This window comes from Lates calcarifer, linkage group LG15, assembly GCF_001640805.2.
Source record: "Lates calcarifer isolate ASB-BC8 linkage group LG15, TLL_Latcal_v3, whole genome shotgun sequence".
NCBI classification, from domain to species: Eukaryota; Metazoa; Chordata; class Actinopteri; family Centropomidae; genus Lates; species Lates calcarifer.
Window position 1 is genome coordinate 4,993,794 of NC_066847.1, and position 27,437 is coordinate 5,021,230.

At 40.2% G+C, this 27,437-nt stretch overlaps 1 protein-coding gene across 2 annotated transcripts in view; it reads right to left on the bottom strand.

Moving 5' to 3' along the window:
• The window catches only part of rgl2 (ral guanine nucleotide dissociation stimulator-like 2), a 29,242-nt gene extending 3,313 nt beyond the window's left edge, over window positions 1-25,929 (bottom strand). The window contains exons 1-19 of one of the 2 annotated variants that reach the window (XM_018699895.2): window positions 25,639-25,929; window positions 23,585-23,751; window positions 15,465-15,512; window positions 15,003-15,083; window positions 14,736-14,902; window positions 13,036-13,092; window positions 11,088-11,284; window positions 10,674-10,783; window positions 9,613-9,828; window positions 8,417-8,520; window positions 6,719-6,803; window positions 3,157-3,216; window positions 2,052-2,138; window positions 1,915-1,947; window positions 1,372-1,493; window positions 1,168-1,254; window positions 909-1,002; window positions 512-736; window positions 165-279 (exon numbers count right to left, since the gene is read on the bottom strand). In XM_018699895.2, the coding sequence (XP_018555411.1) occupies window positions 165-279; window positions 512-736; window positions 909-1,002; window positions 1,168-1,254; window positions 1,372-1,493; window positions 1,915-1,947; window positions 2,052-2,138; window positions 3,157-3,216; window positions 6,719-6,803; window positions 8,417-8,520; window positions 9,613-9,828; window positions 10,674-10,783; window positions 11,088-11,284; window positions 13,036-13,092; window positions 14,736-14,902; window positions 15,003-15,083; window positions 15,465-15,512; window positions 23,585-23,743 (2,047 nt within the window). In that variant the 5' untranslated portion in view covers window positions 23,744-23,751; window positions 25,639-25,929. Of the gene's footprint in view, window positions 1-164; window positions 280-511; window positions 737-908; window positions 1,003-1,167; window positions 1,255-1,371; window positions 1,494-1,914; window positions 1,948-2,051; window positions 2,139-3,156; window positions 3,217-6,718; window positions 6,804-8,416; window positions 8,521-9,612; window positions 9,829-10,673; window positions 10,784-11,087; window positions 11,285-13,035; window positions 13,093-14,735; window positions 14,903-15,002; window positions 15,084-15,464; window positions 15,513-17,539; window positions 18,202-23,584; window positions 23,752-25,638 lie in introns of those variants that run through there. The other variant, XM_018699896.2, reaches the window with a different exon arrangement.
• Between the last annotated feature and the right edge of the window lie 1,508 nt (window positions 25,930-27,437).

Genomic DNA, 27,437 nt, shown 5'->3' on the forward strand with positions numbered 1-27,437 from the left:
ACCTGAGTTTTTTTCTCCATTTGGATAACATAAACACACCAACAAATGCTAAAACTGGTTCAAAAACACAATGTACATTTCTGGCAGGTATTTTTTTCTTTTTTTATCAGTGTTGAGTGAAGAGTGGATTATTTTTTCTTCTGCTACACTGGAAATACTATTACCTTTTCCTTCAGGCAGAAGTTGGATCAGCTCATATTTGGACGCCTGTTTGGGATCCTGATTGTGCTTTTCTAAGGCAGAGCTGATCACAGTGGGGGTCTTATCATTGCTCGTAACCTGAGAGGAGAGAGGAGAATAACAATGACACTAGGACAGCTTGATTTGCACTAATGATATCCTGGGTCCATTGTATCCCGAGGATCTCATTCTGATGACTATCATTATGGGATCCTTGCAGATAAGAGGAATGGCTCTAAGTGCAGCATGTCACAGATAATTTGGGACAGAGCATTTTCTACAATGTCAAGGCTGCTGCTGTAAATTAGAATAAAATAATCTGAATTTCTACCAGTATGCTTCGGTATAGGTTTCCATCCTGCAGGTCCATCCGTAACCTGATGATTCGCATGTCGGGCCCAGACCCCTGGATGTTATTGGGGGGGTTGTTGCCGCAGGAGGCCGATCGGCGGTGTGATTTTGTGGGAGTGGTTGGAGTCAGTGTGGCAGGGGTGGAGTCATTGGTAGGAGGGGATGTGTCAACATCCAGACAGGACACAGATGGAGATCTCATATGCTGCAATAGAATAAAAGTAACATTGCTGATGAAGGGGATGATTGTTTTTCTGGAATAAGACAACACTGATTTAGACAAAAACAAAAAGGAGTCACCTCTGCAGACGGCGTCTTTGATACAAGCTGATTTAAATGCACAGTTAGCCCTAAACGTATTAGTGATAGTATATTACCTTTGTGAGTTTTGATAGCAGGTTGTTGACAGGTGAGGGGAAGTCAAAGAGGCTGTCACTGTCACCAGCCAGGCTGGTCCGGGAGGTGCTCAGGCTGTCGACACATGAAAAACAAACACATTCAAAATAAGGCTGCAAATAGTTGTCCTGCTTGTGACATATATATTAAATTTCATCTGGGCTGTTTATGGTAATATTATATGATTCATAGTATTTACTCTGTGTGTTTATGTGTGTGTGTGCACTCAGCATAGCTTACTCTGGGCACTGTGTGATGATGACTGTTGGAGTAAGGCCACGGGGGCTCGGCTCACTGGGCGCTTCAATTTCATTGGACAGTCTGTAACTGTGATAGAGATCATCACCATATACATTTTTTTTAATGACAGCAACAAATTAAAAGAATGAATGCACTCAACATGTTTTTGTGATCAGTAACTGAACCAGACGTATATATGTTTACCTTTCCTCCTCTGTTAGCGTAGGTACACTGTGATACCACTGCATGAAGGACTCGTCAGTGCTGAAGACACAGTTTTTGCAGGAAGACTGCAGGAGCCGGATTTGAGCTAAAACCTCAAATTCCTGTTAACAAAGAGCCGTAAGTTTCATAATAAAAAAAAGCACCCATGTAGGCTGATCTAGTATTCCTGTGCAACTTCTTTTTTTCTCTCATCTTGCTCCTCACAGCACCTTCTACTTAAATCATTTCCTCCCTCAGATATTCTGTTACCTCTGCTTGCTCTAATACGCTCTTATCTTGAGAACTCTCCTTCCTATCTCTCTTCTTACTGTAGCACCTATTTTCTCAGGGTCACAGGAATTCTTACTGTCAGACTCCTTTCTACTTACAGCTTGTTAAAGCTGTTAATGGTGCAGAAAGTGAAGCTTGCTTCACTTGTTGAAAACTGTTCATTATCAGAGTAACAGCTTCGCCTAGCAGTGTTAAAACAGATAATGTAATCAACTTCTAACCTTTTAGCTTTCAAAATATTGCAACACTCACCCTTCTCCTTTTGTCAAAGTTGATGTAGCCATTCTGCAAAGGAAGTGACAGGATGTAAGTTTGATAATTGTAAAACACTGAGCAGCTTCCAGGGGTTGTGACTGGGTTTCCCCCAGATAGAGATGAGATGAACTTACATCCAGCCTGTCTTTGACCGCTGTGTCCAGCATGGTGAGGTCTGTGAGGAAGATACCCAGGTAGGGCACGGTGCCCTGGGCATTGGACTGTGTTAAAAAAAAAAGAAAAAGTGTTTCATCAGTTCCCCAGAGATTTCTATCCACATTGTAAAAAGCCCTCACAGCGAGGGATTTCAGAGCAGCCGCCTGCAGCTATTTTTCAAACGATGGCTCAGGATTCAGCACATCACACACACACACACACACACACAAACACACACACACGACAGCTCTCTGTTCCACATCGCTGCTGCATGCTGGTCGATCCCTCTTACACCTCGCCATCAAACCACTGATACACCCCCCGCTTAGCACAAGTATCACTGCTTGAGTGTAGTGTTTTGTAGTAAAACACATTTTCAAGTAGTTTGAGGATGTAATCCATTATTAATCCTGCTGCAAAACCATAGAGCTTTTTATTAATGTGCTTATTCCACTCACATGTGAATGACATATTAAAACCATGCACAGCAGAGAGAGTACTGTATATATATATAAAATCAGATAAGACTCATGGCCTATATATTCAGATAATTTTCGAAAGACATTACACCATACCTCTGTCCCCTAACTTTTACAATACTAATGACACTTTTGCAGGGTCTTACATCATTCCTAAATTTTCCAAGGTCTCCCACAAAGGCCTGTGGGTGTGTACAATCCTTCAGGCTAAAATGTTTGGTATTCACACCAAACGTGGGCTGTTAAGTTCATGAATTGTTCTTTTTTTTCCATGTGCTTGAAGATCTGAGGTTTTGCCTCAGCGGCTAATGCTGAGGTCGTTTCAAGTTGCTCCTCTGTGACTGAAACTATCTGAAGTGTCTTGGTGATGTAACCCCTCGCCTTGACACTCCAGTGAGAATAATTTACAAATGTTAAACTGCGCAAGTAGCATGTCTGAGCCTTACAAGAGTCTTATTTGTACAATTAAAGCCATTGATACCTGAGTGCTGACCTGTACAACAGCAGTCTTTGGTTTGTTAGGGGACTTCACACCTTCCCTCTACAAACAACCTCACTGAAAGCTAGACCTCCATTCTAAGTCCTGCATCCCCTCTCTCCTTACCTTATTAAGATGTCTGTTGTTGAGCTTGTTGTCAATGTTGGCAAACTTTGACGTGCCTTCCTGCAAGACAAAAGCATAGGAATGTCTGTGCTTCAAAGTTCATTCTTGACCTTGAAAACAGCAGTTGAGAAAACAATCTCACATGACTGTATCACGATGATCCTCACCATCAGGTGGAGTTTACCAATTGTTCGCCGATTTTGGACACACACAGTGATCAGTTAAACATCTACAATTCCATCACAACTGAGCAGACTCTGCTGCAGCTGACTATCAGACAATCAGAAGAGCTGCTAAATGAACCTCTCTATGGGAAATTCTTCTTGATCAGTAAAGACGTCTGTCTGCATTTTATGTCAAATCTCTAACTGTTAGCCATGCTCATTGTTGCTTGCCACAGAGTGTGTTTTAATACTTCCACTAAACCTGCAATAGCTGGTTAGACGCAGTGGAAACAAGATGCAAACACAATGACATACTACCATGTTGATATGGTAAACGTGTTTGCTACCATTTGCTTATTTACACATGACACGGATCATGCAAGTCATGTTTCTGGTCACCTGATGACATTCACCTTTATTAAACTCTGATCTGGTTTCCACCAGCTCCTGAGGTAAAAATATCTGGATCCTACACTAAGTCCACCAGCTGGTCACTAACAGGTAGTGGACAGTGGGTTTATCACAGAGCAGGGACACTGAACCAAAACAGTACAGTTGAGCTGAAAAACATTAAAATGCTCCAAAGAGCAGAGGGCAACATCAGAGTTGGGTGATAGTCATGTGACCCATTATTGACGTAAAGGTCACTTAGTTAGTAATGCCACTTTCCAGGCAAGTTTTTTTTATTTATTTGTAGCTTTTAGAGCCATTTCACTGGGACAAAGAATATTCACTTATGAATATGTGACACGTAACATTTATAGACAAAGCTAACTGATGCTTCACTTTAAATGGGCTTTTATTTTGTAAAAATATTCAAGGTGATAACTAGATAAAACACTATTACGTCATGACAACTATGTTATATGGACATTATTATTCTTTATTATTTTAACTGCATTAATAATATTAACCTTGCTTAACACTGCTCAGTCTTGAGAACATGGCATTAGCCAAAAACACAGCCTGTTGTAAACATGCTAGTGTTATTACACTGTCAAATGCTCCAGTGACAGAACGGTGACTAATTTCTTTTCTTCTATCTTTTATTAGTTTTTCATTAGTCTGAATCATTCATCTTACACACTGTCTGCTAGTCGTAGTCATTTTTAGACAGGCAGTGAGATGAAGGGAAGCGAGTACTTGTGCTGAAAAAAAATCAAAGGGCAGGCAGAAGGCAATGGTGTTTTTCTGGCATCAAAGTCAGGAGTGAAGCTTTCAAAATGAAAGCAACTGTTTGGATGAATTCCTTTGGGGGTATCATGGGTAAAATCGCTGCTAATGCAAAGGTATTGATGCTTGCAAAGCACCATTACAACAAATCAAATCACAGCTAATCCTGCCAATTTCCCAACTCTCTGACACAGTGAAAACTAAATATAATGTACTTCTTCAGATGGGTGTCTCACACTGAAGTGAAAGTGTTGACAGAATAAGGGCATTTCTACTCAACCAGATTAGACTGGTTTATGGTCTTTATAAAGAAGTCCTAAATCTCTAGCAGAGAATGTTGTTTTCTGCAGAGGATAAGGCTTGACAGTCTGTGAAGCCACAAATGTGGTCCAGTAGTGGCACATGACAGTCACATTAATAAATGTTCAGTCAAAGTGCAGAGGGGTCACATGGTTTTTCATAGCTGCAGCCTGAGGCTTAACAGCTATCTCTAGGATAGCGGTATGTTGCTTTTAAAACTGTTAGCAGCGTAGCTCTGGATGGAAATGTCAGTCTGTCAGTTGGCCCCAGTTGGTCCACCATTTTGGTCCTGACTGTTGACATTTGTGGTTTTGAGCAAAATGTCTCAATTATTGGATGGATTTTGTGAAATCATTGTATATTAATTTATGACTAAATATATGCAACATTTCCACGCATGACTTATCTCAGCAACATATAGATATAGTTATTGTGAGCAGGCTGATGTTAGATTTTTCTCAAAGCAGTGCTGTGCCTCACAGAGCTGCTATAGCTGCTGTAGACTCTTGTAATGACCAAATACCTGCAAAACTAAAGACATTTCCATCAGCTGCTGCTAATTAGCAAACGTTAGCATGTTGTTAGGCTGTTTGTGTTCCTGGTGCTCTGTTTGTCACTTCTCTCCTGTCCTCTCTGTGGCTCCGCCCAGGTGGTACCTGATCAGTTATCAATGAGCGGCACCTGGTTATGAATGAGGTGTTTGAAAACTCCTGTCCCAGCATGAGAAGGAAGAGGCTTCCAGTGTGGGGACTGCTGGTCTTGCTGCCTCTCAGCCTGGGCTTGTTTTTTATTTTGTGCTGCTGCTGTGTTTTACTTAGTGTCTTTTGTAGCTTTGCTTGTTTTGGTATGCCTTTCTGTTAATAAAGCCTATGGGTTTAGTTTTTTTAAAGGTGATTTCTATGGTTGATGTGGGGCAGTGGTGGAGTGTTGTGTGCTCCATAGCGCCTCCTATGGTTGAGGCGTAGCACATGCTAACACACTGATCTAAGATGGTTAACCTGGCAAGCTTTATACCTTGTAAGAATCAGCACATTAGCATTGGCACTGCGAGTTAGCACGTTAGCATTTAGCTCAAAGCCCCACAGTGCATAAAACAGCCTCACAGAGCTGCTAGCATGGCTGTAGACTGTTCAGCAATACACTGTTTAATTCCCATGAGGCTGCAACAACCATAGACAATAGAGGCTGGGAGAGTATTTGACTTTTGGTTTTCCTCATGGATTAGCTCATACGGTAAACAGTAATTTTCAAACTCAGTCCCAAAACTATGTTGATAATGGTTTTAAAACTAAGACCTATTGGCGCACAATAATAAGTGTATGACACCAATTTTTAAGGAGTTTAAAATATGTATCCACTGTGCACTGCTATAGAGGGGATAGGTGGGAAAAGAGAAGGAAAAAAAATGCATCTTTGAACATTTTTAACACGGTGGTAACAACACAAGCTGTAAAAGAATCTAACAGCAGCCAAGAGCAACATGGATCTAAGGAAAAATAGGAACAAGTCCAAGACATCAGAAAAGTGCTGAAGTCTGACTTCAAACCAACACTACAACCCTGTGAGTGAGGGTTCAAACTGGCAACTTTCCAGCATAAGAAACTCCCTCTCCAGCCCTTAGGCCACTGGTTAGCTTTATCATTAACCCACACACCAGTGGTCAAATGACAAGTTATCTGGAAAACACGTCACTCAGTTCACTTTTAAGTTTAAAAAACAAAAGTGGTGACATGCTGTGTCATGATCCAAGGAGAAACCGTGTGCGTGCCATAAATAACGGATAGGGTTTCTTACTGAACCTGCTCTGTTCACACAGTATTATTTCATCCAGAGTCTGATGTCTTGTTTTTACCTCAGCTAATTTTGAAAAGGGGCAGAAAATTTCCACCATGTCAATTATGTCCTTTATCCCGAGAACAACTTACCTCCTTCAGGAGTTCTCTACTCTGTGAGTAGTTGTCCTTCTCTGAGAATATTTCCGACAGTTCCTCGTATCTCCTCATTGCCTCCCTGTAAAGTAACAAAATCAATGAGTTGATTTACAGTAAATGCTAATTTCTAATTCATTTTTTTGGAGCTAATGAAATAGAATGAACATATTTTGTAAAAGTGAGGCACTTGGCTTGGATTTATGTTATGGGAGGACAACACTACTGATGTTTTCTAATTTTAATTAAAGGAAAGAAACATTTACTTCTGCTTCTTTATGAGGTAGACAATTATTTGGTCAATAAACAAAGTGTCCTGAGGGTAACGCCTGTTTCCTGTAATGATGTTTGAAAGTGTGAAGAAACACTCTTTCTGGTCCTAACCACACATCATGTTTACATTAATAAAATGCTTTATGTTCTGTTACAGCTTTTAAAATGTTAAATTTTTAAGATATAATGAAATATATAATAGGTTCTAAGCATCTGAAAAGTATTATATCATATAATTCCCTTCCTATAAGGCCTTAGGTCAACTTCTTTTCTATGCACTTTAGAATAAATCTCTGCTCTCATTACCTGTCTTTTATATACCTTTTTCTCAGGAGATGTTTTGACTTGTCATGGCATGAAAAGCACTGGTGAAACTGATAACATTAACAAAGGCTCTGTTTCAATTATAACAGGTGTTAGCCAACATACACAATAACACACTCTTAGTTTAATCAAGTAATTACACCGTGAGAAAGGTCTTTCCTTGTGAAATTTAGACATCCTTGTTCTTGTTTCAGTTTCAAGCCAATATAACCTGAGAGACAACACAGCTGCAATTCCCTAGCAACCAGCAGAGGTCGATAAAAGTCCTTCGATCAGGTAATACAACAATACCTACTGTACTGCACGTCCAAATGTACTGTACAAAATCTTTCAACTATTTCACACCTGAGTAAAGGTACAGATCTGTACAACTGTTGCACATCAGACTTCACCAGCTGAACAACAGCTGCACAACAGACGTTTTGACAGTTTCTATATTTACTTACATCTATACTTGTCTAATTACTTGTTTCCTCTGTGGTGTCATTTACCATCATCTCACCTTCTTCTTCTTCTTTTTTTTTTTTTTTTAACCCTTTTAAGTATTTATAGAAGGAAGACTAAGAATATTTTTCTTCCAGTCTCATTCTGTATTCTTTTATTTTATCACTTTTATTTGTTTTTACTGTAAAGCTTTTTGTAACTATTATTGTTATTATTATAAGCATATTCAGTGTATAGTTAATTGTGTTTGACATTCAATGCCTTTGCAGCTTTTAGAAAGATCTACTTGGCTTGTACATTATATTACAATATATTATTTTATTTGTACAGTGTATATTCAGGACCTACATAGTTTAGTTACATATTTGTCTCTAGTCTCAGGTTTTTATTTTATTACTTTTTAAATGTTAATATTTTTAGATTAGGAAAACATACAAGACCAAGAAAGTACAAGGGAAAGAAAAAACAACACATGTAGTGATTGCGTATAATTTGGCATTTTAATTGTACTTGTTTATTGTCTACCTCTTTTCTTTTTGTGATTTATGTGAAGTTACTGCTGTAAACCAACTGTGATTCATTTTCTCCCTGTATAACAATAACTCTTTGAATCTTAATACCCCTTTAAAAAGCGAGAGCTGTTCAGCCACAGACCTGTCAGTGTCCTGCCACGTCTTCCTCAGCCGGTGGATGGGGTTACTCTGCAGCGCAGACACGATGGCGTACAGCGAGGAGAAGTTCTTTCGAGCTCGGCACTCCTTGAAAGCACATACACAGATGAATGCAGTCATCTACACATCTACATACACACACACACACACTCTGTAACTGAGAACACCTGTGGGTGTGGGTCTGGCTGACATTAAGTTACAGTGTCAGCCTGACATGCTGAATAATGTATACTGCTAAAGAGGTTTGTCCCAAAAGAAACCTGGGTTAAGCCTGGGACAGCATGTTGGCAGAAAACTAGTGATACCTCACTTTGCCAGAGAGGATGTTGGAGTGTGTGTTTTGTGTGTATGTGATGATAAATGCAGTTTCATAATGGAATAAGTGAATGAAGCTGTGTGTATTCACAGTGAAAGGGGCTCAGAAAGAAATAAAACCACTCATGTGACCATAACATCGGAGCACAGGAGCAGATCCAGTCTTTGCTGTGAGCTCCTCAGTATTTAAAAAGAGGGCTGGTTATTGTGCACAATAACCATGACACTGTTTCAGACCTCAGTTAATCCACATTTACTCTTGTATAATACTGTTGTTTTGTAAGCAGATTTAAAATTTTACTGTTTGCCTTGAGGTCATACATCCGATTTTTTGACTCAGCGCATTACTGGTATATACTGTTCATACAGAGTACATTTCCTCTTCATTTTCCTAAAGGCGTACTGGGACTGTAAGTGCACTTCCATCCTTAAAAAATGCTGATTTTGAACAATCTCTCCTTTAATCTTGTGCCAAACTTGGTCGACCACCAAATGCACTCAAACAGAGAGAGTACTGTTTTGTTATTTGCTGCTGCACCATCCAGAAAGGAACCATAAATCAAAACTTCAGTCATTTGTTGTGCATTCAGCTATTGATTAGAGTGAAATTACTAGTTCAGTCACAGCAGAGGCCAAGCAGACTGTGGGTTTGTGATACTATGTGCACAGTCAGAGCTGAGAATAGGATTATGGTTAGGGGATTATAGGGGTTTATTATAGGAAAATACACAGTGGTGGCTTTTGGAAGACTTGAAACCCCATCTGACATACTGTTTTTAATCCTGTATGAACCCTGTTTTTCATTTCTAGACTGTCAATCCTGCATTTTTAGTGCTGTGACCTTGTGATTTTGTCACCACTGACCTCTGCCACACTGATCCATTTCTCCAGCAGTCGAACCCTCTGCTGGCTGCGCAGCTTTGTGGGGCAAAGGCATGATGCTAACACCGCGTTGGCCAACCTGTTGAACTGACGTACAGTGGCCCTGACAGACCAACAAACGCCTTCCCTCCCTTTCTTGTCCCTTTGAGACCACAGTGAGCCAAGGCAGTGGTATGGGACCAGACGCACAAACAGCTCCTGAGAAGTGACAGCATACACATCTATATATAACAGGGTATTTCCTAAAATCACTGAACAAAGAAAGTCAACTGCACTGTGTTGTCAGCCTGCTTGAATTTCCTGTTGACAGAGTTTTAGTTTCTGTGGGTTCTGTTTCTTCTGTAGCTATGATTACTCATCTTATTTCTTTGTATTTTAAACAAACTGCTGTTGCTGGTTTTAACAGCAAAATATGAGTGTTCATATGAAAGATCACTGTGACATATAAGACCATATGTATGTTTTTGCTATCGCTACTTAGCCAGCAGTAGCATTAATGGCTGTTTACTTGCCAGTCTGGAAGAAATGTTGTAAGTTCAGCATCAAACTTCATTAATTTTCAAGACGAGAGGTTAGAATACACCCTCTGAGCAGTGCTACTTCTTCATCCTATAATTTTGGACTGAGGACAGACTGGACACAACAGTGACTCACTATCGCAAAGTGGTATTATGAGCTGATTTGCAAGCTGACTTCAGCAGAAGAATAGTGATAGAAATAGAAGCAAAACAAGAGTTAACACTGGCGTTGTTGTCCACTGCTTGGTGAGTAAAGAAATGAAGTTTGATGCTGAACTTGCAATTTTTCTTCTAGACGGGTTTGTAAACAGCTTTTAATGCTAATATTGGCTACGTAACAATAGCACAGAACAGAGTCTGACTTGACAGGAGGTACAGTAGCATGCAAACATATACTGTCAGTCAAAATAAACCAAATGATAACACATTTAATTGCACTATAATCTAATAAATTTTACTATTACTGGTCAGTATCTTTCCTTCATGCCACCATAAAACGACATTCAGGCTTAGAAATGAGCTCACCGTCTCTATCTTGGTGAGCTGCTCAGCAATTAGTGCTGCAGGGAATCCCAGGATGCTGGTGGGTTCAAACTTGGAGGGGTCAGCAGGAGGGCTGGTGAAACTGCTCTGATCTGCAAAGAGTGAAGTTATTCAGTTTTAACACTAGGTTCAGATTATTAAAAAAATACTTTTGTTTGTAAGCAGCTGTAGTTTCCAGAATATTTCAACATCAAAAACCTTGAGTTCAGAAGAACATTAAAAAACAGTCTGAGAAAGAATCAATCTCAAAGGAAGCTACAATCAGTCCAGGTCATATTTTTTGCCTTTTGTAGCATCCGTTTGTGATTTAAAGTGATAAAACAAGTACATTTCGACATGAAACCTCATCTACTGAGGCCTTAACGGTGTCATTTAAATCCCAGTTAAAATACAGACCTTTACGGGCATCAGGGAGCAGGGCTTTCTCGCTAAGCTCTTCGGCTATCCTGAGGAGGCGAGTGCGGAGGTCGGCTGCAGAGGAGGAGTCCTGAGGGAGCAGGGGAGCCAGGCGCAGCAGGCGAGAGGGCTCCCCCAAACTCTTGAAGTCTTCAGGATACTCAGAGAGCCATGTGCTGAACACTGTGCACACCGCTCTGCAGGGACAGAGAGGTAATGAAAAAATTACAAATTTGAAATTATTCTGATTCACTATTTTTAGGGCCTTGGGCGATGGCACTCCAATTTTTATGGACCACAACATCAAAGACCTGATAATCTTTTGTTTTTTGCCTTTAACCCCACACAGATCAGACCTCTGAGGACAAAAAAGTTCCTGACAGTGCTGTAGGGGTAATCAGGTACCATCTTATACCTTGTAGGTTAAAATAATTATTTTCAATCAATTTTGATGGAGGCCAGTGAAGCGAGATGTAACATGGAACCTGCATCTGTTTCTGGTTTAAATCCTGGTTGTAGCTGTACTGTTAGAAGCAGATAAACAAGCTATTGCAGACTGGAATCGAATGAATATATTGATATTTTTCCAAGACATATATAAGGTTGCCAAGAAATAATGCTTTCAAGGGGTTCAAACAAGAAAAGCAGCTTAGAGATGCATCTATAATTTAGAGGAGGCAAGGGATCAAGATTGTATTCTTTTAACAGAGGTTGAATGCCTGCATACAAGAAGTGATAAAAAAAATTCACATCAGCAAGTAAGTCTGGGATAGTTGCACCAAGAACCTCTTTAAAGAAAGACTGAGTACAGCATGCAAAGCATAGATGACATCTACTCATGTAGATGTCATCTATGCCAGTTCATGGTTTTAGCAGCTTTTCTGTTTTGATTCAGTCTCAGTGCTCTCATCAGCTTCATTCAAACAAAAAACTTACTAAAACAAACAACTAAACAACACTTGACATTCTCTGAAGTCGTGTCTGCATTTACAGAGCTATCTACTAAACCTAGCCTGCTAACCAGCTAGACCTGACCCAATATCATGTTGTCATCCTGTAATATTACTTTGAACAGTAAACGCAACGTTTTAACGAATTAGCTAACTTTCTGACGACATATTTAGCTAACATTGGTAGCATGCTAGCTGTATAACTTATGCAGAGAACAAGAATAGTGGTTTATACGACATTTAACATAATATTTTATAAAACTGGCAAAACACCTGCCAGATCAATTTACTCACACGAATAAAACAGACGGAATTAATATTTAATTTGTGTCTCTACCCGTTCGTAAAGACACGCATTTCCTCGCGTTGAACACTAGGGGGTGCACTCCGCATATTATACCGAATTACGAACACAAAGTAAAACTGAGGAAATGAAACGTGAAGTTCTTGGTCTTGGTAAGCGACCTGTATCACCACCGGCGTCAAAGAAAAGCGGTGTCAGAAAACAAGAAAAAGAAGGGTTAACATTGGCGTTACTTTCCATTGCTGGAGACAGACAGAAAGTAAAGGAGTTAAGCTTGATGTTGAACTCGCAACGTCTCTTCTAGACTGGTGAGTAAACGGCTAATGCTAATGTGACAATGTAGCAATAACCTCATCTTTAACTTCAGTTAGGTGATATTTGGATTGGTTAGCAATGTTTATCTTAAAGCCTAATCAAAATCAAAGAAACAGCTTGTTGAGATGTTCTACATTTCCTGTTGCTGGTGTTTTCTGTTGATGTTCACTTTCATTTTGTTTCCTCGCTAACATTTCTCATCATAATAAAACATTTATCACAGCTTGGTAAATAATAATATTCCCCCCATGACAGAGGCAGGAGGCGAAACAGTTTTTAGAAGATGTACTTATGGCATACAGCTCCTATTTAAGTACAAGTACACACAAACACAGTAAAAGTTCCACAAAGATGTCAGATAACATTTACAAAAACTCACTTGTTGAAAGATTGTCTCATCTGGCTCCTCTCGCTGTCCCCAGGTGGATGCGCCAATCTGTGGACAAAAAAGAAAAAGTTAGTGGAGGAGAGAATAGAAAAACCAAAACACCGGCTTCAAAGTATCATTCAGCTTCAAATATGTGCATCTGCTGTGTCGTAAATAATTCTTACGCTTTGTGAGAAATGCATTTATGGCTTGTTTTTCTAAAGATGCTTTTTTGGAGGTGCTGTCCTAATGTTTACTGAGCACGATGCGAGGAAGTAAGTTCATGAAACCGACTCTCTTTTGTGCCGCATCTTTGAAAAACTTTCCAAACAGGTGTTTCATACAAATACCTCCATTATTTAATAAAGGCTTTATAACAGAACCAGGAGCTTTCACAAGCAAGTTTTTTGCTGAGTTGCTGCTAAGTAAAACACTTTGCTGCAGTTATTTAAAATCTCCACGAAAGGTGCACCTTGCAGTGTGAGGTGTCTCTAAATTAAGTTTGGCCATTAATCTAGAAACAGCTGTTTGAATTAGAAAACAAATTACAAAGCTATACTAGCACCTGTTCTTGTGAAAAGGTAAACATTTAACTGTCTTTAGTATTTTTAGCCATTCTAGCGGTGTGGCTCCAACAAAAGTAAGTTCACTGCTTAGGTGCAGACGGAAATATCTCAACAACTATTTGATAGATGGCCATGAAATTTGGTAGAGATATGAATACTGCCAACAGGATGAACCTGGATGACTTTGGTGATTCCCTGACTTTCCATATAGTGCCACCAGATTGTGAAAGTTTTCATCTAATGAAATATCTACAAGATGAATTGGCACAAAATCTGGTAAAAGACATTTATATCCCCAGATAAGATAATGTGTTGTAATGACTTTGGTGATCACTATAAGTTTTATATTTGTGGTTTAAGTATAATACACTAAAGTCAGAGAGTGAAAATGTTAAACATTGTACCTGTTGGACATCAGCATGGTGGTATTGTCAATGTGAGCATGTTAGCATGCTGATATTAGCATTTAGTTCAAAACACAGCCTAATAGTGCATTTCAGTTTATTTGCTAACATTCAATTTGTAATATGGTTTTAGGTTTTAACTGTTTGTTGCTGTCCATGTAGAGTGACATTGATTAGTTAACAAGTTATTTATTGTCAGTAAACATGTTAAGTTCCTTTACTCTTTGTTGTCACACAGATACTGGAAACAGTTATCAACATGTTGTATAAATACTCTGAGCAATAAAATACAACATATTTTCCTCATAGCATCATTGTTGTTTCCGCACAGACTTAAAAGCATGTGAACAAACACCAAAGTTGGAAGAGCATGTGAATGCAACATTATTACAGCCTCGCAAAGCTGTTAGCATGGCTGTAGACTCATCGTCTTGCTGTATGAGACTTGTTCCTCCACGGTCTCTCTAAAAATATCCATTCACTTTTTGTCTTCCTCCACCCAAACTCCCACAAGACAGGAAGTCTGAGGTTTCACTGATTCAAACTGCACAAACTTAGCCAGACAGGATACTGACAGCTGCTGTGGCTGCTGTGCATCACTGCACCTGGCACTGCTACCACACCAGCTGTTCAAGCTGTTATCTTGGGAGGACTTTTTAAAAGTCCCTCAGAAAACCAAATTCCCTCACCAGATGAAAAACTGCAAATGCAAATATTATACTGATAGGACGTGAAACTCTACCTGTCTGTGAGGATGTCCAGCACTCTCCCTGTAGAGGTGAAGGAGCGATAGGTGGAGAGGAAGATGGTGATGAAGGAGGAGTCTCCCATAGAAAAGGAGTGGAGGAGGTGGAGCACCAGCTTCTCTTCTGTCCCGGCTTTAACACACTGGGAGCGGGAAACTGACGACTGGATGGAGGCAGGAAAGAAAAAGAAAGGAAGCTAATGTTTATGCATATATCAGGATTTTTCAGTCTGCATCCAGTCGGTCACATAGTGTTAGTCTTACTGGACTGGTTGGGCCTCCAGGGTGCTGTCTGACCACCACAGTGTAGATCACTCCATCCTCCTCTTCCTCCACCACTGTGGACTGTAAAGTAGAAAACCCAAGTCAAGACAATTTGTGCTGATTCTTGACATTAGGAGGCATGAAAGATCATTTTGCAGTTTTACTGCTGATAAGAATTCCAAGCACTAAATTTAGAGCAGATATACACTTGACAGTTTCATTAAAATAATGATTGAGATATAATCTGTTTTACTAGAGACACCCAATATCCATATATGCGTTTAAAGAGCCATAAAATCAAGCTGCTTTGAACTCGTTTCTCACATGCTACATGGAGCTCAAATGATCCGGTTTTAGCCTCGAGGAAAGTCCCTGACACAGTTACCCTATTTTCTACTGGTACTGGTTCACACAGGCTCAGTATCACGTGCATCTTGCAATGTGCAACATAGTCTGCCTTACCAGATCCAGAGGACAGTACCAGGTAGTCTTCATAGGTGAGGGCTCTGCCTGAGGAAGAGAGAGACACAAACAAGAATAAATAATGTACCTTGTGTTATCGGAAAAAGGCATTATATCAAATAAGTTAATCAGCAGTAAAGCAAAACATCACATTGTCATTATGAAGGCAAATCCTGACCCACCATTATAGACTCCAGATGCACTTATATCAGGAGTTGCACAGTGAGACAGTGCAACAAATACAAAAAACAAGTGTAATAGGGTTGGTTAATCAGAGTTTAAAATCATAATCAAACAATTTTAGATTGTTGCTCAACTTGGTTTAGTCCTTAAGGATGCAATCCAGCATATAATGTGCATAATTAACCCATAAAACACAGCAGATTAAGAGGAAAGATGGACATTAGACTATAACATACACTCATACATGCTACTGTCCTTGTTTGATATTAGGTTTCGTTGCAGACTAAAAAATCAATGTTTAAGCATTTGTCTTGGCAGCATTTGTGCAGAGTGCTACCAGCAACAACATATTGACACACACACAGTTCTTGAATAGCAGTGTCCCGCAGCCCAAGTCACGTTACAGGCAGCAGATGATGACTCATAGCACTTTAACAGAGAGAGGCAGAGAGCACAGTGACATACAGCAGTGCTCCAGACACATTTGAATACTGTCAAAACAGCCACAGAGAGCTGCTACAGAACTGCTAATATTATAAGACATTTTCAGCGTGTCTTATGATAAGCTTATAAACCAGTGGTTCCACCATTTCTTGGCTTTTGACTTGTTGAAAACAGGCAGCAAGCAACCACTAGTCTACTACTACTAATCTAACATATTATACACTGTATAAAGTAGTTGAAATGAGCTCCATATTGGCCAGCTACAATAGTAAAATGCTGCTTTACACATTGATACATCAGTGTTAACAAAATATATTTGTCACAGAGGCTATTTGTCTGCAGAATGACTACTTGAATGCAGAGCTTTTACTTGTAATTGAGCATTTTCACATTGTAGTATTTGGTACTTTTACTGAAGTAAAGATCTGAGTCCCATTTTAAGGCCCACATTGTTTTGATAAAATAAGTGTATTCCCATTCACACCTGTAGAGTTGATGCAGGCATGTTTCACAGATGAAATGAAATCTTTAACAGCATTAAAAAACATTAATAATGTAGATCTAATTGCTGTCTAATGTTAGTTCTTACAACAAATTTGCTGTCAACCACTTTGAGAATGACAGTTGCTTCCAGTCTTGTGCTATGAATTACTGTTGGTGGGTGGGGCAGCCCTTTTGTTTACATCTACATCACAGATTGAGCATTAAACTATTACACCGATCAATATCACTTTACACTTCGCTTGATACTGACGCTTTCGCAACTCTGACTTTTCCACCATTAAAAATGCATGAGGAAAAACACAGAGTGGAGTCATCTGGGGTGTCTGGTGAATTCTCCAGACCATTTTAGATGGTTCATACTCGTGAGTCAACAGTTTTGATCGTGAGCAACACCTTGGGAACACACTCATAACAAGCACACCGAAACACAACATCCTCTAAACCCTTTTGACTATTAATAAGCTTCACCTAAAAAAATAATAATGAACTAAGGATCTCTGCCTTTCATTTTCATTCATTTTGCATGTACAGACTTGTGAGTTCTCTCACATGCAAATTCAAAGTCACAGTATGAGACATGAAACATATTCACTCGGACAGCAGAGGTGAAGTGAATAGTAGCCAATGCTGCCTGGGGTCTGCTACTCTCCCACTTCAACCTGTGGTGTAATTAGTTGTAATAACCATATGTTAGCCTCTGTTAGCCTCATTCAAATTACCTTGACTTGACTTGATCGAAGGTCAACGCTCCAAGGCAGGTGCTCCTTGCATTCACAAAGGATCCTACTGCACTGAATAATGCTGTCTGTGTATCAAACCTGTTATTCTGCTTACCTGTCTTATCTCTGCTGTTTCTACGCAAATTTGAGAGCGATTCTGACTTTCCTGTAAAATTATCCACTACACATACACACACAGGCAAAAAACACGGTCACAACAGTTACCTTTCCCACAGCAAGTCCAGACAGGTAGCAATCCTTAAGCTTCCTGGAAATTCTCAGGATAAAGGCAGAAATAGCTCTTTCATTTTCCCCATTTTCTCTCATCTGTTGTTCCCTCCTTCGTTCCTTTCTTTCTTGACTTTGCCTCTTATGGCGCTATCAGTTGACCTAGATCTGTATATTTATGTCTTCACTGTTTGCCTCTTCACGTCTTGTGGCTGTATATCACAAAGACACACCTGAAGCAGGAGCTAAGTCCGGCCCCTGCGAGCCTGCATCACCTTGACACACCCATTGTACACAGACACACACACACACAGACACTGCAAACACAGATATGGGGATATGTTGGTGTTGATGGGACAACACTCGCTTATTACACAGTCACTCATTTACACACATAAAATATGCGCATGAAACTCTCACATACAGACACACACACTCAAATGAAGGCCCTCATCAGTGGACACGTGCATGGGCACTGCCTGCACACACACACACACACACAGACACACACACACTGGGAGACAAAGCCCTGAAGCTATTTCCAGAACAATACCCCCTCTCTTTCAATCTCTCCTCTCTCCTGCTCTCTCTTGCTCTGTGGATAACCTTCCCATGCAGATAAACCAGTTTGGCTGAGTATCCTGTTTAATGCAACGTTAAGCAAAACAACATTCAGGTGCGAAGGCTGCAGTCTAAGAACAGGCAGAAGCTGGACAGCCTTCATACTATCTTTTATTCAATAGCCTGACCTGGTGTTTGAGCGCAATGATTCCTGCAGTCTTGTAACAAGTGGTAATAAATGTTCAGACAGCCACTAAACCAGGAAGCAAGCTGTGTTTATTTAAGGGGCTAATGACATCACAGAGTGAAGCCATGTTAACTAGGTGGGGACTTTCACAGCTGTGTGAATGTGTGTGGAGAGCAGTTTGCTTATTAGTCAGCTAACACACAGCCCAGACTGTAGGACAATTTTTAAAGCAGTGTTAATAGATTTTTTTAGCTGCTCAGTAGCAGTGGAACAGGCTGTAAACACAATATTTATCATATCACCTTATGCAACTTGTGATGGTAAATATTTACCTGTTCATAAACTCGGCAGAGACAGATCAACATTAGCCTGAGCATTATCATTAGCATTCATTTGGAGTCATGTTTCTGACCATCTTGTGAATGTAAATCCAATATTCACTCTCCTTTTAGATCTGTTTTTGGTCTCCACCACCTCCTAAAAAAGTGGCAAATTAGCTGCTAACCACTCCAGTACTCTCACCAGCTATTCAATACCTTTGTCTGTCTGTAGGTAGATAATAACTCCATTAATCAGCGCTTTTGTTTGCGCTGCAAAGATGGGTGACACTGACATTGTGGACTGTAACCAGAGCTACACCAAGAAGTCCACATGAATAGATACCGAAAGAGTGCAAAATGAGTCCAAATTCTACATACCAAGTGTGCCATATTATGAACTGGAGTATTGTGAGCAGTCTGTCTCTTATGTGCAAGGAGTATTAGACATCCTAAAAAGCCAGACTCCACACTCAGTAAACTGTATTTACTCTGACTAGATCTATTTGTAAGTCTGACATCACCTGTTTTTAGGCCCTGCTAGAATCAACTTGTAAAAGCTTTGTTTATTTAAGCCCTTACCTTAAACTCTTTATTCATATAATCCATAATTTATGTTCTAAACTCATATTTAGCTGTCAAAAAATGTTGCATCAAAATGTATGTTGTTTTATATTTATGTTATTCTTTGTTTGCACATTAATATTATTATTATAAAGAAGAGGCCTGCAAACCAATACCTGCAAAAACTGTCCTGTAAACCAACAGTTAGGCAAGGAGTTGAAATGAAATGATGCAAGTCTTAATGCAATAAGAGAACAAATAATAGCACAACAACTAAAACCTAAATTGGAGTATTTCATTGTTTCATTTTGCAAAATCCAACTCGGTCTGAAAAGAGAGTGAACATGAAGAAAACATGATAAAATAGAAAAATTAGACGTGTGTCATCTTAGCATGTGCAGGCTAACGAGTCTCTGAGATAAAAGTGTAAATGGGTAAAAAGTGTAAAAACTGTAAATTAGGTTTCAAACATAGCTAGTTTATATATAAGATTTCCCCACAAGGCACAGTCATACTGCGTAGTTATAAAAGAGTGAAAGTGATTTAAAGCTCTTGCTGATCACTAATGGCCCTCAGTACGTTAGTGATCCCGTGGGCCTTTATCACAGACAGAAAGGAAGCTAGCCCTTTGCCCTGTGTCCTTATTCCAGACAGAGCTGATATATTGAGATACCTGAGATAAAAGTATATTCATAAGAGCATCAATTGAGTTTGCCATCTGAAACCAGAATGAAACTGGGTCAGAGGAACCAGCCTTTTCTGTGGAGAAACTTTTCTAAGTGTGTATAATTTGGAGTTCAGCTGCCTTAAAGGCTGGATGGATAAGGATCATGATTATAGGCCACAGTGGTGGGTGGTTTAATAAAAAAGGACTCTGCAGCTGTTATTCATGAATCTCATGTGATTTTTTTTATATCAAAACCAGAGGTGATTTCTCCCATATGTATCTTCTTGTTGCCATATGTAAGACTTTATTTATGTTCTTTGCAAGGTTTTTCAGGACCCTGAGCTCTCCCTTTTCTTAACGTCCCTCCACCCCCCAGCTACATGCAGGAAGTACATAATAAGTAGAGACAAACACGGGAAGCAGGACGTGCTGTCGTGTTGCGAAGTTATTTTTCTTCCCCTCTCCTTCCATCTCAAGTTGAGGCTGAGTCAAGCTCTCCTCCTAAACAACTATATCAGCCATTGGAGGGCACCAGAAGAGGCAGGCAGGAAGCTGACTCTCCATTTTGACCCCCTGGTCTCAAAAAACAACCAGTTCCAACCTTTTTCCTTAAATAAATCCATGCAGTCAGTGCTTCCGCTGTGCCAAAAAGCTTTGACTTTGAACAAATACACACCAGTGACGCCCTTATTTACAACTCAACACAAGTCTTTCACCAAACAGGGGGTCATAAATACATCTTCTGAAGCTTTATTTAAAGATAACCATTGTTTTTTTGAGTAGTCCACAACCCCGACCCCTTCCTTCCTATCTTTCTCTCTGCTCCTCTTCTCACGCTTTGATCTATGTATCCCTTGGTGCCCGTTATCTGCACCCTTTCAAGTAAAACTCTGTGGCATTCAGGTCAAAACTGTTCTGTTTCCCTTAAAGGAAAAAAAAATCCTCCCTTGGATTGCTCTGTTAGATATCATCAGTCTGTAACTTTCTGCAAGTTAGTTTATAGGGGATAGTTGGCTTTGGTGGTGTGCACACTTTGGCCAGATAACAGGCATTAACTTGTTCCCTTTCAGTCAGAGGTGGACTAATGGGTGTAGTAACTAACTAGCCGCTGAGGAAATGTTAAAAGTATGCAGACACCCAAACTTTACACCCCTTTGAGACTGCTGAGCATCTCATTTGAAAACTGTGGACATTAATATTCTGCCAAAGCAGCTTCCACTTTTCTGGGAGGGTTTTCTATCAGCTGTTGGAACATGGCTGCAGGGATTTGCTCCCATTCATCCACAACAACATTAGTGAGGTCAGCCACTGATGCTGGGTGATAATGTGCGCCTATAAACTCTGTCTGAAATGTTTGTCGGAAGATCTTTCTGACATCACAGTTGGTGGATCTGTGTCCAACAACTTTCCGCAAACCAACAATTCAACAGTCACAGCCACTAAGCAAGAGCTGAGCTTGTCTCTCAGGCACTCTCTCTTTTCATGTGAACAACCAAGTGTAGCTCTATGAGCTCCTTCGAGGAGAGAGTGTCTTAAAATATGCACCTTTATTCCCGTGTTTAAACAACATTGCATCTCCCTCCATCTCTGTGAAAACTGCCTTTTCACTCGGCCTTTGAGTGAGAACAGCTTTACTTTCCAGTGTCACAACTCATGCACTCTGACCTCAGAAATTTTTCACTTCTGTGTAGTGGAAACCACATTGAAGGAACCGTTTTATAACATCTGGTCTACTTATTAGCCCTATCTGGTCTTTTGAGTACTGTACCTTGAGTACTGCGTTTCTGCCTGCTCTAGGATGAGTTTATTGCTGTTGAACATTAATAGAAAATGTTGAGCACTAAAGGAAAACCTTCCTCTTTGATTCTGAAGAGCTGGGACCAAAACCTGATAAAAAAAACAACAACAACAATTTTTTCTGCTACCAAATCTATTATAGCTGTACTTGATATGTTTTGATGTAAAACATCTCCTACATTTGGCCAGTTATTGTCTTGAAACTAAACTACACCACCAAACAAGAGAGCAGAGCCAGAAATGCAAAGTACATTGCCAAAAGCTGTTGTTTTTTTTGGCCTGATTTTCATCCCAATCAATAAAACCCATCCTGAAAACACATTTGTTTCTGTCATCTTAAAGCTTCATTCTTCACTTGAGACTGTCACTTCATGACTCACACATCCAAGTTTGCCTCATTAAAGAATGAGCAAGTGGCCATATTGGATTCCACTTGACAGACCATCCTTGGAGACGGCCTGTGATACTGGATACTGTTTATATGGAGAGCAGGTGTACGCTGCATCGACCAGCCAAACCACCACATACATTATTTACTGCGAGGTCCAGCAGCCGTGATGTGCTATCACCACAGAGGAAGACTGCTCATTCTGAGAGAGTCAATGTAACTTCTTTTTTTAGAGGAGTTTCTTGAGGCTTGGTGTGAAGTTAAAAAAAAGAGCCACGTGCAGGTCATGTGTGTGAGAAGTGGTCAGTAGAGCAAAATGACTCAGTGAAAATATTGTGTTATGAATGTGGCTTTTTTTTAACACATGCAAGAGAGAAGATATTAATCTTGTCCTCAGCTCAACAAAACGCTGCAGTAAAAAGCTTCAACGCTCTATAAAGAGCAGCTCAAAACAGACCAAATTTTATGTGAAGCTCCCACAACAAGCACCTGAAAAGGATCTGATAAGGCTCAACAAACCTCACTGACAAGTCACTAAACATTAACAGAGGTGAAAGATCATGAGAAATTCACCTGCACCATGAACCTTTTAACTTCCTCTATTTTAGTTCAACTTCAAGTCCATATTACTCATGTCATCCTTGAATCAGTGACAAACTGCATACAAGCTGAGAAACTTACTGGACAAAAAAAACAGATTTATACAGAGGAGCTGTGCGAAAATGTAAATATAGCTACATGACATTTAAACAAGACTGAGTCTACAGCTATGCCAGTGGCTGTATAAGGCACACATCAACAGTAGCATGCTAATGTGCTCACAGCGACAATGCTAACATGCAGATACTAAGCAGGTATTATGTTTAGCTTGTTAGCATGCTAACATTTGCTATTTAAATGAAATTTTTGACCTATTGACCCTACAGGAAATGTCAGGGAAAAAAAAACTAAATATCAACATCATGGTGGCGGTAGACGAGAAGTCAGAGGATCACCAAAGCCAGAGCCATTTAAGTTTAAAATACTTCTCTTTAACCTTGAATCCTACCTTGAAAATTGGTTTTATTTTTATTTATGCAACTGGTTGAATTAAGTTTATGGAAAATTTTAGCATTTGGGTCCCTGTGTTGGAAAAGCAGAAAACACATTCAAAAAACACCATATTCATCTCTTTCTTTCTGTCTGAATCAGACTGCCTTAATCCCTCACGGCGTTCTGAAAACCAGCCGACCGCATCTGCTGTTTATTCGAGGAACCAGTAGCTGAACACAGCTCGTACAGTTTTCATGCTCTAAATGCTGTTAGCTGTGATGGCCGGGGGAGCCATGACAAATGGAAAATTCTCCTAATTACCTCTCAGCTCCACTCTATTGTGTGAACACAAGAAAAACTAACAACTCTCAAACTACTAAAACAATACAACCGAGATCTTGACAGAGCAAAGCTGTAAGAAATACTACAGCTACATCGCACTCTCTGCAACACCAGAGTCACATCTGTAAACCCAAGTGACAAAATGATGGATGTGTTTCTCAGAGGTGAAAGGAAAAGAAACACTCACCTGTGAAGTTTCCAATTCATCGCTGCCGCTCCCCCTCCCTGATTGGTGGCTCGGGGTGCCGCTGTCAGGTGGTAAAGGCCGGTAGCCAATGAGAGGCACGTTGCTTGACTCCACCCCCGGCAGGTCACAGCCACCTGTTCGCATGTTACGGGGGAGCATGGTGCCAGCTGCCACAGACAGGAAGAACAGAGGAAAATCAGTGTTTAATAGTCTCTTAAGCAGCAGTTCAAGCAAAACATCTTGAGAGTTTATTTTAATATTCTACTGATGGTTTATAAACCACTGAATTGTTAAGGGCTAAAATACATTTCTGATCTGCTATTTGTGGTTATTAATCATCCAGATGTCTTTGATCATCCTCAGGGTCAAAACTAAACATGGAAAAGCACACCACATATCTGGAAGAAACTCCTTTTTCAAAATCTTTATCATGGTGCCTTAAGTTTCTTTTATACAAGCATCTTGTCTGTATGTTTTATATAAAGCACTTTTAATTGCCTCATTGTTGAAAGGCACAAACTTGCATTCTCTAAGAAGACAAATATCTAAACTCTGACACACATTACAGCCCAAAGGGCACAGAAATACATAGAAATAATTAATTAATCTGCCAGTTACTTTCTTGATTAATTGTTTGGACTTCATGACACCAGAACTCACAATGTCTTAGAGCCCATAAATGTCATAAAATTCTGATTTTTTTGCACTTAAAAATGACTTAAACAATAAATCAATTATCAAAATAGCTCCTGAGTAATTTTCTGTCAGTCAACCAGTTAATTAATTGACTAATCAATGCAGCTTCACATTGTACAGCCTCATTAATTTTATTGTTTCAGTGCCTGTTTATAACAGGTAACTACTCTGAACCTGCCAAAGATCAGCTTTACTTTGGAGGTTATTGCTAAAACACAACTTTTAAAAGACATTTTAAATGAAAAGAGACACACTATAATAAGTTAATGGTAACACAGAGCCCATTTCATAGTTGATTTGTTTAACACGTTCATTGTGCCCCACAGCAGGTCAGGATTTGCATAGCAACCCCCCTCCTTCCATTTCCCTTTCCCCTCTTTGGCATTTGGATTGCCATGAAGATAGTCATCTAGTAAACACACTGCTTCAGGAAGAGAAGTAGGAGGGAGAGAGATGGAGAGGTTGATGCGTGAGAAGCCTTATGAACTTGTAAACTCTCACACAGTGAAGCCAGTTTGACTTTGTGAGCAAAATGTGCAGAATGGTTGTCGGGTAGCTGCTGTAAGTAAAAACTCACAGAGTCAATCAATATAACAGCCTCATTCTGACTTCAGTCCAGGTGAAAATGACCTTTGAGCAAGGCCCTGGACCTCTGTCTGCTCTCACAGCTCTGGATGAGAGAGAGAGCAGCAGCTTAAGAGCCTAAAGTGTGATATGAAAATGTGCTGGCACTTCCAACTTTCCATTGTGGGTCTCCTGCAGCTCTGAAGCATTTGTGCTACGTTTACTTTATCTTACATAATCATTTATCTCTGCTGCAGGTTTGTACTTTTGCTCATTATGATGTTCCTGCTCAACATGAGAGGATGAGCGAGGAAAATTCACACGCAGGCCTGCAGCGCAAAACAAGTCATAAACTCTGCATTTTTATCCCCTGACCAACGGCTGTGCAGAGGTCTGAATGCCTGCTATTCAGTGACTCTGACCAGAGCAAACAACCCACATATGACTGAGGTGTACACACACATACAGCTGTAACTAGGTTACAGTTAAGTCACACCCCATAATGCTCCTTTTCTGCTCAATAAATGCAGCCATAGGGTGGTGCTACAGTTATGCTCAGTGCTAATGATCTGTCAGTGTAGGCTGAAGGATGAGAATAAAGCCTGACAGTATGAGGGCTGTAAAAGTTTGTACGTGTTGACACTCCTATTAAAACACACTAGCGTGACAGATGATGACATTTGCTTCCTACTGAGTCACTCAATGACATGTAGGCCTTTGAAATTTACAAAATAAACGACTTAAAATGGACCAAATAGAGGAAGAGAAATGAAGGAAGCAGCAGTTTAACTTACTGAGAGCCAAGTGTCATTCGCAGGGATGTGGGGCTATGCAACTGTGGGCAGCCGGATTCATGCAGCACTGGGTGACCGCTGGAGCTGCTGGAACGGTGGCCGGCTCAGCTGTGGAGAGTCGCACCCATCTGTGCCACCGTCACCGACGACAACGACGAGGGAGTCTCCGTCCTCTGCCTCGCTCCCCCCCCACACCCCTCCACCCCTCTCTCTCCCCTCTATCAGTGCCCCCACGCCGCTCGTCTGTCCAGCCGTCAGCAGCTGATAGCGCACTTTGGTCTGACTGCAAACTCTCTCCCTCCCTCCCTCCCTCTCCTCTCTCTCACCCTCTCTCCTCTCTCTGACGTCGCAGTTCCTGTATGTTGTGCTCTCAGCGCTTTGGCAACAGCCCGTCTCTCTGGCTGGCGGATACTATATACATCAGACCGGCCACAATGCACCGCTCCTCCGGGGGAAATTTCACTTGGGTATCAGCGGGGAGACAGCCCGTCCGCGCTCACAAACGCATTTAGGCACGGCCGGCTCGCGCGCACACTGCACACACGCGCGCGCGCGCGCACACACGCGCTTTTCTGTTGACGGTGATGGTGTAACCTTCTCAGTCGTGACCGTAACCCTGAGTCCAGATCAGCTCTTAAAACAACTTAAAATGTATTTTTAATTTGATAAACTTGTTAATGTTAATGCATACCAAAGGTAAAGCTTTTACTGGCCATAACTTCATACCTAACCCTATCCTAAACTAATCCTAAAACCAAATCCTAAACTAATCTTAACCTAAAACTACTTTAACTTTAGCATATCTAAAGATATGTGATCTTAAGGAAGACTCTGACCTGTCTATCCTTAACTTTGTCCAGCATATTGTCCTTTTTTCTCTGCCTTGAATCTTAATTGTAACCCTAACTTTAATCTCGAGCTAAACTGATCCTAATCCTAATTTTTACTTGTACCAAACTTAATCTCCAGTCAACAGCATTTAGGTGATGCATGTCCATGAAGTCAGGGCATTCATAAGAGATTAAAAAGAAGGTTTTTAAAAGGCCAAGGAAGCAGCAGAGGTCAAAATTTTATGTCCCTAGTCTGGGTCAAGCTCCAGAAATACTGGATCCTACATTTCCCAGAATGCAATTTAATGGCATCTTTCAAATACCCAGTTATCTTGAATTCACATGCAGTTAATAATGCAAGCTGATATAACCCTGATGACGCCCGTAGAGTTATTTTACAACGCTGGAAAGCTCCTGGTAGACTAACAGAAGACATTACACAACTGTTTTCACAAGCTGTACTTTTCAAGATCAGTAAATGGAATTTTTTGGGCTATGGTGATGAAGTACATCCAAAATGATGAGTTATGAGAACATAACCATTCTGTGAGGTACAGACAGGTGACAAATTAGAAAATTAAATGAAAAAAAAAAAACTGAAATAAATATATTTAGGAACATGCAGATGCTTCCATACAGGCCACTGGATAGTTTGATGACTGATGAAATAATTTATATGATTTGATTTGTGTTTGTCTGTACAGTACCTTCTCCAAATAGAGAGAAAAAATATATTTTTCTGTCAGTAGTTCAGGTTAAAAATATGGGATTAAGCAAGTAGTGGTTACTGTTAGTGTAAGTGTGCAGGAAATAATGCAAATCTGTGTAATGTCCTCAACAGCGACCAAGATCAATGTGTGTGTGTGATTTTGTTTCCTCTTTAGGATCTTTTCCTTTATAAACACTGACCATGTCTGAACCAGTAGTCATCATGGGGACCAAAGACTGATCCTAATAAGGCAAAACTTC